The 11,016-nt window shown below is 32.4% G+C and overlaps 1 protein-coding gene across 1 annotated transcript in view; it reads left to right on the top strand.

Annotated features, from left to right (window-relative positions):
* LOC106463823 (lachesin-like) overlaps positions 1-11,016 on the top strand; it is a 28,880-nt gene that overhangs the window by 6,441 nt on the left and 11,423 nt on the right. Inside the window, exons 2-5 of the mRNA XM_022391434.1 lie at positions 2,857-3,027; positions 3,750-3,878; positions 7,966-8,253; positions 9,410-9,475. Coding sequence (XP_022247142.1) covers positions 2,857-3,027; positions 3,750-3,878; positions 7,966-8,253; positions 9,410-9,475 — 654 coding nt within the window. The remainder of the gene's footprint in view (positions 1-2,856; positions 3,028-3,749; positions 3,879-7,965; positions 8,254-9,409; positions 9,476-11,016) is intronic.

The raw sequence follows: 11,016 nt of genomic DNA, 5'->3' as shown, positions 1-11,016 counted from the left end.
GTCACTAATTTAGCAGTGTAAGACCAGAGGGAAGGCAGCTAGTCATCACCACCCACCGCCAACGCTTGGGCTACTCTTTTACCAACGAATAGTGGGATTGATCGTCACCTTATAACGCCCCCACGGCTGAAAGGGCGAGCATGTTTGGTGGACAGGGATTCTAACCCGCGAATCGAGCGCCCTAGCCACCTGGCCATGACCGGGCCCAAGTCTTATCTAACCTACTGTATAATGTTTACTTATATTTAGCTCCATCTGCTCTCATTATTCTATAGATGATATAGATATCTTGTTCTTCTGTTTCAGCAGAATATGTAATTTGCATCCTTTCTTTCCAGTACATTGGCCAGATGCAAAAATAGCACATGCTTAAAACTTTTTATTTTCGTTATTCTCTTCAGGTTAGAGTTGTTTTATAATATTTTCCCTCTTCTTTCGCTTGGATACAATCGATACAGCTATAACTTTTTATAAATATATCTCGGATTCTTGGAATAAAAACGAAGTAACTATTTTACTCTGTGATTAATAACAAACCATTACTATTGCATAATATAATGTGTTTACAATTGTGTTGGACTTTCGTCTTTTTTAAAGTTGATTAAGTCATTTTATCTAAACCTGTTTCCAGTCACCGCAAGAATGTTCGAGCTGCATACTGTTTAAATTCATGTTTATGGTATTTTGTTAAGATCAAAATTACCTCATAGATCAAATTGAACTTTCTAGATAATATTCTCTGTTACGCTTGGTACTTCTTGTATCTCTGTAACTGTGTCGCAAACACAACTCCAATTTCATAAAATTTAACTAAATAATCGTGTCACGTTAACAATTTGTCGACTTACTTGCTGACTAGCAAATACCATCTGAATAATATATTGACTTCGCTGACTAACAAACACTCTCTCAATAATTCACTGACTTCGCTTGACTATCAAACTCCCTCTCAATAATTCACTTATTTCAATGACTAGCAAGTACTCTCTCAATAATTTACTGACATCAGTGACTAACAAATACTTTCTCGATAATTTACTGACTGCTCTTACTAACTCAATAATCGGTCATTTATCTACTTCAGCCTAAATTGCACTTTATACTGTTCAAACTGTTTTGAAACTTTAGATAAATTCCAGACCTTAGGATACGCGCTGATCACTTGCATTAAACTTCATTTCCACCGAACAACAATACAATTTCGAAACGTCTTCATTTAGGAAAATAGTAAGTTAGAACAACATATTTAAACCAAGTCATTTAAGAAAGTAGACATAACAATATGTCTGTGTATACATTCAACAATGTTTTATTAGACTAGATAGACATAACAATATGTCTGTGTATACGGTCAACAATGTTTTATTAGACTATATAGACATAACTAAATGTCTATGTATACATATGTTTGTGTGTGCGCGCATTCTTAAATTACTTATTTTAAACGTATTGTTCTACAGTTCTAGCTTAATACAAGAGTCGTGAACCAAACTTGAATTTCTTTAACTTTAATTCGGTAAATCTACATTTTAAGCGTATAACACATAGTCAACAATGTTTTATTAGACTAGCTAGACATAACAATATGTTTGTGTATACATTCAACAATGTTTTATTAGACTATATAAACATAACTATATGTATGTGTATACAGTCAACAATGTTTTATTAGACTAGATAGACATAACAATATGTCTGTGTATACGGTCAACAATGTTTTATTGGACTAGCTACGGATTATTTATTAGATTTAATTCAAGTTTGAAAAACTTGTTGTTAAGCGCAAAGCTACACAATAGGTTATCCGTGCTGTGCCTACTATGGGTATCAAAATTCAATTTTTATCACTAAAGACTTCACACTTATCAGGAACCTTCGGAGGGGGGAGAGCAAAGTTTAGAGAAACTTACTAACGCTTGTGTGAATTTATTTTATAATTTTGTAAAATTTCGAAAACTGGTCAGTATTGGTCTACAATTTGATTTCCTACTTGCCAAGATAATAATCATTTCTTCGGTGAGGATTGCCACATAGTAGAAATCCAGGAACGATGTAGCAATGCAACCATATAATTATTATACAAATGAAAATATTAAAACGACTGAGAAAATATAATGTTGAAAGGGACTCGTTGACTGAAAGAGTTGTAGCTTGGATATTCACCTTTTTATGTCTTCCTTATTTTTGTTCTTCTTTGATCACCTACTTCTGAAATAGTGGTTTGTTACCTAACGTTGTAATGAGTTCTCTTCGTGACTAGGAATGATAGTTCTCAGGACCTTAATTTTAGTTATTACCATGCATTCGTACTTTGTACTAGGAAGTCGAATAATAAAAGGCTAGAAATGGAGCCGACTGCCTAAGAAAAAAAACAAAACTCTTACAGAGAGAGTATGTTCACAGATCACATTACCATATATGTTTAAAATAACGGTATATTTATAGCACTTAAATACATAAAATATCACTATATTGCAATTCAGGAAATTTCCATTTTACCACTACTTGTAGCTCGGTTTTTATAGTAACAGAGATGTTTTTTGTGCAACAGTTTCACTACTGTTTAAAAGATTAAAACTACTTTATAAAAAATTTTAAGTGTAAAATTTGTATGTGTAAATTAAACTATTTTACAACTAATATGTTCATCATTTTCTTTATGAAGAGCTGTTGAATAACATTTTATTGGGATTTGTGGTCGATTAAAGTATCAATTTAAAATTGTACAAGTACAATAATTTCAGTTACAGAATTTCCAAGAAACTGGGTCTTCATAAAACTGTCTGTTATTTAGAAATCAAGCAAGAATTTCACAAACTTTCTATTACATTTTTAACCTTTTCTGTTGAATTAAAGTACCACCTGACATCATAGTTGACAAGAGTACCTCAGATCTGGTAACTCGGGAAGGCTCTAATGTGACTTTGGAATGCAAGGCCAAAGGGTATCCAGAACCAAACATTACATGGAGAAGAGAAGACTGTGAACCAATCCCCATGTCTCAGGAAGGCGGACAGAAAGTTATAAGTATGTGGTGATTACGATACACTAAACATCCATAGTGTGTGTATTTTTTTATTATAGACTCCGATAACTGATATAATTATTTACAGTAAAAATATGATTAATAGGAAATCTGAACTGACGTAACAACAGATGGTTATATTTCCAAACTACGTAAACAACAACGAGGAGTTGAAGTCGACGATGAGTATTCAGTAAGTATAAAACTTATGAGAACAATGTAATCATATGTCAACCACACTATATCTGCTATATCCAGTACCGACTAGGCCTTTCGCCTAATACCAGAACTCGTCAGGTTGAGAAAAGATAGCACTTGAAGTTGATTGAGTTAAAGCAAAATATTATCTAAAACAATGGCCACTTTTTGTAAGATACTACTTTTTTTTGTTTTTTAAATATATTTCTTTTAGAAACAATTCAAATAACTAACGTTGAAACAAAATATAAAAAATCACTAACAAGTGGACCCAAAGTGTATCTAATATGTGCATGAATGCTTGGAGATATTCCACATTCGCTTACTTAACCCATCTACTTACATATTATCATATCGATAGAACGTTTAAAAAGATGTCATGTTATCAATTAGTATGTGCTTTCTAAATTTATTTGTTTATTTTTATCAAAATATACATTAAAATGCCAATTGTTTTCGTTACTGCTTCTATGCAATTATGTCAGCGTTTTATTATTATTCGGTGATTCTTTTCTACTTTATACAGAGTTAAATCACGAGGGGGAGAAGCTGAGCATCACACGTGTTACCAGGTTACACATGGGAGCCTATCTATGTATAGCCTCAAATGGTGTCCCTCCATCGGTCAGCCGAAGAATTCTACTCCATGTTCATTGTAGGTTGTTCAAAGTTTTAATTGTTTCCCCCTTAACGTAACATTTCTTTTTGTTTGAAGTAATTTTTTTTCACAAAACAATTGCGAAATGTCATCCAATATTTCTAGAACCGTCGTAACAATATTTTAGCGCTCAAAACGAGAATAAAGGGGGGATTTCGTTTTTAAATTCTCTTTCTTGTGAAGCGTGCCGTATTTTAAAAGCTACTACCAACGACGGAGCTTTGTACAATAGCGTCAAGAGAAGAATTAATATACATGCTTGTTAAAAATTGGACTTACAATATCTTAAAAAATATTGTTTCTTATTCAATCAAATTATGAATTCATGGGGAATTGTAAGTATAAAAATAATAATAATCAGTAAAGTTTATCTACAAATACTCGCATTCATTGACTCCATATTAATTATTTTATGTATAAGATCGTATTATTTAACAAAAGCATAATTAATTATTAATCTAATGCCATGTGTGCAACTGTGTAATTAATTGAAAGGCATAAAAGGCAGAATTTTTTCCCATTATTTTTTTTTCATATTTATCGGTTTTGTATAGTTGATATCAGTATAATGAATAACTTTATCGATCAAATCTGTTATCCAGAATATAACTAAGTCGCTATAGTGAAACTATGTCTAAAGTATTGTGTACTTTCATCGTGCTTCCAGTAGTTACGCGTAATATATTTATTTTTTTCTTTGGCATTAAAGATTTGATCACGTGTTCAGCTGTCGGATCATGTAATCAAATGAACAAGTTCAATCCGCTTTCGATACCGGTGCTTTGCAGATATTTCTTGATTAATAGCAGACACAGAACAGACAGTCAATCTATTAGAATTACAGAAAATGTCCTTAAACATTTAATCCCGCGATTTTTAAAGTAACAAGAGCACCGCTGGCGGGAAACGTTTTTATTAAGATAAACCTATCGCATTTTCAAAGGTTGAGCTTAGAATTAACTATCTGTGCTTAATTAAATGGAAAAAGTATTTTTTTTTCATAGATACTTTTAGCGTCAATAAAATCTCTTGTTTCCATAGAAACGTTTTCCTATACACGTATTTAATTGTCTATAGTACAAAAAAAGTTTCTTACCAATTTTAAATGTATATTTATAGTCGATTGATTTAGTTTCCTCTTTCTTACCAATTTTAAATGTATATTTATTGCCGATTGATTTAGTTTCTTCTTTCTTACCAATTTTAAATGTATATTTATTGCCGATAGATTTAGTTTCTTCTTTTTTTTTTCGTACGTTTGGCAGCATTCTATTAAAATGCCTTTTAACTTCTTGTATCGGATATATTTAATTCTCTGCAACATAGTTTCAATGCTAAAGTGTGCCAAAAGGTTTAACAGGATTAGTTTCCTACACTGCCTCCCCCCTGGGGAATCACAGACATTTCCAAGGGCTGATAAAATGCGGACTTTCAACGCTAGAAACTGGGTTTCGATACCCGCGATAGGCACAACACAGATAGCCCATTGTGTAGCTTTATGCTTAACAACGTACATACAACATAATAATATATAAGGAGAGTGAAGAAGAAGTTCAATAATAAAACATGATGATGCTAAGTGTGATAACCATTCCCCCTAAAATAGTTTTTTCATGTCTTTAGATATTAACGTAAATCATTTTAATATAAGTAGGAGCCCCCCAGTGGCACAGCGATATGTCTGCTATATAACACTAGAATCCGGGTTTCGATACCCGTGGTGGGCAGAGCACAGATAGCCCTTTGTGTAGCTTTGTGCTTAATTACAAATAATAATAATAATATAAGTAGGAATATAATGTTTGTGTTCTGGCGCACAGCTACACAATGAGACATCTGCGCTCTGTCTACCGTGGGGAATCGAACTTCTGATTTTAGTGATGTAAGTCCGTGAACTTACCACTGACCCATCAGAGAACAGAATATATGAGCTGGTCATGCTGGACAAAACCGGCTTTAACGTTTATTACCAAATGCGTTAAGGCTTTAGATAATACCTAAACATATAACTACAGATCTTTAAATGTTACTTCACGAAAAGAAGTGTTTAAATCTTTAAAAATCTGATTTTTTTTTCAACTGAGCCAGTATTGTCTTTGTATGGTTTGTGTATGTCCTAATGGTTAGCATGCCTAGAATGAAAACCCGAGGATTCATAGTTCCGTAATTTGGAGCCACGGGTGCGCTCTAAAAGTGATGGTCAAATCCCATTTTTCTGTCATTTAAGTGTATCTAAAGAGTTGGCGGTGGGTACTCTTGACTAGCTACCTTTCGATTAGTCTATCAAATGAAGTTAAGGCCATCATGCGCAGATAGCCCTTTGTAGAGCCTTTCGTGAAACTTCTTAAATAAACAAACTTTGGTAATAAATTAGATTTCTCTAATCAAAACTCTGATATTTCTTTGTAATATATTAATTAAAAAGTTATTTTAACAGAAAATTTTAGTGACTCAGTGTTCAGAGTGTCAAACCAACAAGTTGTAGATAATCCTTTAGAATGAGAATAATTCAAAAGAACTCAGTAGATCTGATCTGAATTAACTAATTGTGCTAATGAAAACAAGTTTGTTGATTAATACAAGGACACCAAACTCTTGAACTAACTACTCAACTTTGAAAAACACTATAAAAAAAATCTGACTTACACAACCAATTCGAATAACAGTCTGTTTCGTTCAACCATCTAAAATAATTATTTTCGTAAAACATATTTTAACACTTTTTAAAATTAAAAGATTCAGTACTGCTTTGATGCATCGAGAGATTTAAAAATCGACGAGTGATCGAAATCTGATCGGAGGGGTTTCTTGTAGAAAGTTTTCTCTTTCAGTTGAAACGGTTTTTTGAAAAATAAAAAAAATTGTTTTCGTACATGCGTCATTTGTCTTCACGGACGTCAGGAAATTTGAGCTCCATATTTTTACCAACCAACGTTATTTTTCTAACCAAACTTTGCTACAGAGCTCTTCGTTTCTGTTTTCAAGCATTTATTTTGTTTGAAGATAAAGTGAAGCAAAAAAGGAGAACTAGATGGTGCTGTAATCAATTTCTCTGCTGTTTGCGAACCATATATTCAGCGTCACTTGAATGTTGTATTAATAGAGAGGATAATGTCTTTACTCTCACCCCCCTAAAAAAAAAGAAAGAAAACTTGTATATTAAAATCGACGAAATTGCCAATATAAAATATTAAAACCTTCAAAAAAGAAAAACTTGTTACTTTGTGTTAATCAATAGTTATGATTAAAGTAAGTGAATCGGAACTGAAAAAGAACTTAACGGGTAAGGTAGCTATTTTACCACATCGGCCTAACTGTGAGTACGCAGTGTCGAAAAGACACCTATCACCTATTCGATTATTTGGGTACCTCTCTGTTATCGATATTTTCGGCCAGCTTAGGAGATTTAAATTAATCCTAAATTCGTATACTAATGATGCAAACGGGTAATATACATGTTTCTAATTCACAACAAGGAATTAGGGAAGTAATATAGCGGTTATTCAAATTCTAAACGTTTCCCTGAAGTTATGAAACCTTAGCCAAATAGCTGGTTATTCTATAGATATGTTTGAATAATCGCAAACTCTATGATTAGATCAGGAAAGTAAATTAGATCATACCGAAATATATTATCGACAGACTACAGTATGCAAAATAATTAAGAATTGAAGTAAAATGTACGTGTAGTTATCGACTATATATATATATATAATCCTACGAACATCATTTGATAAATTATGAGTGAAGGTACTCTAATAGAGTACTGAACATGTTGTTTGTCACAAGCTTTGAAATAACTAAACCTGAAATTACAAAATATAATTAATCACTCAAACTTCAAAAGTCCCCCAGTGGCACAGCGGTATGTCTGCGGACTTACAACGCTAGAAACTGGGTTTCGATACCCGTGGTGGGCAAAACACCTATAGCCCTTGTGTGGCTTTGTGCATAATAAAAAAAACAAAAACAAACAAACAAACTTCAAAATGGACGTAAAGACAGCACTCACGAGTTTTGTAGTTTATATAATATGTCAGCATTTTGTTTATTTTACAGAGTAACCTTTGATATTTTCTTTCAGTCCCTCCAGTTCTATGGGTCCCTAGTCAGCTTGTTGGGGCTCAGCCTTGGCAAGAGGTTACGTTAGACTGTCATGCCGAGGCTTACCCACAATCCTTCAACTACTGGGAACGAGAAGATGGCAAGATGATCATGTCGAACGATAAATACAAAGTCCGCTTAAAACAGAAGTCGTATAAGGTCCACATGAGGTTAACGATTCGAAACATCCAAAAGGAGGACTTTGGCTCATACAGCTGTTTGACGAGGAATTCGCTGGGGATGACTGAAGGATCGATAAAGCTTTACGGTCGGTGTTAAGTCACTCATGTAAACATTTATATTGTAATAGATACTGAATTACAGTTGTCCAGATCTTTCTGTTGGCTAATGTGAATTGAATTAATTTTAAATTGGGTATTAACACGATTTATTCAACCAGGCATGGAACTAAATTGAATCATCAGTTTAAAAGCGCTGGATGACGTATAGGTGCTTCGACATAATAATTGTTATTTGTCAGTTGTGAGATATGACAAACCTTCGCTTTCTGTTACCTAGAACGCTTAAATGTGTGAGTTGTTATGAGAAGAAGAGTTACTGAGGAGTTTCAAAAACTTTTAAGGATTAGAGGTTTTAAAAGTACTAATTTATAGTTAATTAACCAATAATTCTGCTGTTTGTAAGGGAAAATGTAACAGGGAAAAATGGTTTTATTAACTAATTACTTGAATGATTTGTTATGAGCATCATAAGATAATACACTAATCTTGATGACATTTAAGTTACCTATTTAATATGTTAAATACGCTATATACAATTTACACTCAAGTGAAAATCATGCTGGAATATATCTAACAGTAAGACTTAGAATTTTTAGCTTATCCTAGTGTGTTATAGATATCCTTTTATGATTATTTCTAAGCGTTTAACTACTTAAATCCAGACTATTAAACAAATATGAATCAACATATAAGAAAATTAAAATATGATTTATCGTAAATCTATAGGATTAATCTATTTTCTAAGCACAGATATTGTTGGTTATCAAGGAAGTATATATTAAACTTGTAGATGTTTCCTTGAAAACGTGTTAGTTAGGGTTCAAAAATATTAAACTTGTAGATGTTTCCTTGGAAACGTGTTTGTTAGGGTTTAAACATATTAAACTTGTAGATGTTTCCTTGGAAACGTGTTAGTTATGGTTTAAATATAATATCAGTGATTATGAGAAATTTTCTGCTCGCATTTGGGCCGCATGACAATTTATTTTATTTGCTAATGCTAATTTTACACGCAACTGGAATTGAATGGCCCTGGCCATAAGAAAATAGAGTATGCGCTGTGTGCCTTTTATTTTTATTCGGATTGTGGCCCTTGAAGTTGCCAAAGGTTAAAGGTTCTTTGCATTAAGTTATTTAAAATTTTCCTTCTATAAAATCTTTTTTTTTCTTTCTAATTCTTAGAACTTTCGCCGCCAACGTCTGCTGTTTCAAACGACGCAGCCGGTGGTTTTAAGTTAATAAACGGCGGTAAGTCATGTGTATTATTCCAGAAACTTAAATATTTCAATATTTAAAGACCTTGCTCTGAATACGTCTTATGCTAATTCAATTTCACCTATTCTTTGTAATAAAAGCTGCATTTGTGCTGTCTGTATAATTTAATTAGAAAGAAGAACTCTAGAAGTAATGTTTCATGGTTCTTCAAGTTTTCTATACTAGTCAAAACCAGTTAAGATGTAGAATAGATGGAACTTTATGTGACAGGACTAAAAATGTTAGAATATGTAAACATGAACACACAAATAGCGTTCTTAAGAAACCTGATATAAGAAATATTTAAATATCCTTCATATATTACTACACATAGTTATTGCTAGAACATGTTACCCTTAAATAAGGAATGTTAAAACCAGACGAAAAGAGCTAATATTTCAGAATGGTTATCACAACATTCAGTGGGTTTGTAAGTAACGAGGGAAAGCCAATCAGTAAGATTAAAAATTGTTACATCGGACTTCATGTACATTAATAATAATCATACTTCAAACTGAAATAGCTCGATCCTAGACAGCCCCCTTAGTTATGCTTTTCTGCTATCCACTAGTATGCTTTTACACCTTTTAAAGATGAACAGGTATGAAGAAGTTAGAAGTCCATAAAAAGGAAAACATTTATAAACTTTTTTGCATATATTTACTTCTTTGACACTGGCTATGCTGTTAAGTAATTGTAACTAGTTTAATAAAGACAGGAATGTATATAGAAAATTTCGAAAATATATAAAAACAAATGACTCATTTCAAAATATAAAGAATATATAATAACATGAAAATGTTCACAGTTACAAAAGAAACCATTCCTACAAATCATATCAAGATTGTTTGATAAGATAACATTTTTCAGTGCTACTGAAGAATAATGAAAAGGATGTTTTATTTTCTAGTAATATCTTACTGTTTTCCCTCCAGCGTTTTCAAGTGTCATCACCAGGTGGAGTAAGTACAAATAACATGGGTATTAATATGGAGAGATAAATATCATTTCTGGCAATTTTACTATTGGAATATACAGGATAGGGCACATAGGTTTTTAGCAGTGTCGAATCTATTCACTGGTTATTCTCTTACTACTTAAAAACACAGGATGATAAATTTTCATAACGGTAGTGATTACTCTAAAGTCTACTTCAATTTTAAATTTCTACACTTTATTTAGTTTTCAAACAGTTCATTATTTCTTGATCTCGTTTAATTTACTGATACTTTCATCTGACATCCACAGTCTTACTTCAACTGTAGTCCTTATTAGTTTTAAACTTCACTTTCATCACAAGTTTTATCTAAAACTCAGTCTTACTTCAACTGTAGTCCTTATTAGTTTTAAACTTCACTTTCATCACAAGTTTTATCTAAAACTCAGTCTTACTTCAACTGTAGTCCTTATTAGTTTTAAACTTCACTTTCATCACAAGTTTTATCTAAAACTCAGTCTTACTTCAACTGTAGTCCTTATTAGTTTTAAACTTCACTTTCATCACAAGTTTTATCTAAAACTCAGTCTTACTTCAA

Source organism: Limulus polyphemus, unplaced genomic scaffold, assembly GCF_000517525.1.
Source record: "Limulus polyphemus unplaced genomic scaffold, Limulus_polyphemus-2.1.2 Scaffold1492, whole genome shotgun sequence".
NCBI classification, from domain to species: Eukaryota; Metazoa; Arthropoda; class Merostomata; order Xiphosura; family Limulidae; genus Limulus; species Limulus polyphemus.
The sequence above is the reverse complement of the archived record's forward strand: the minus strand, read 5'-3'. Positions and strand labels throughout refer to the sequence as shown.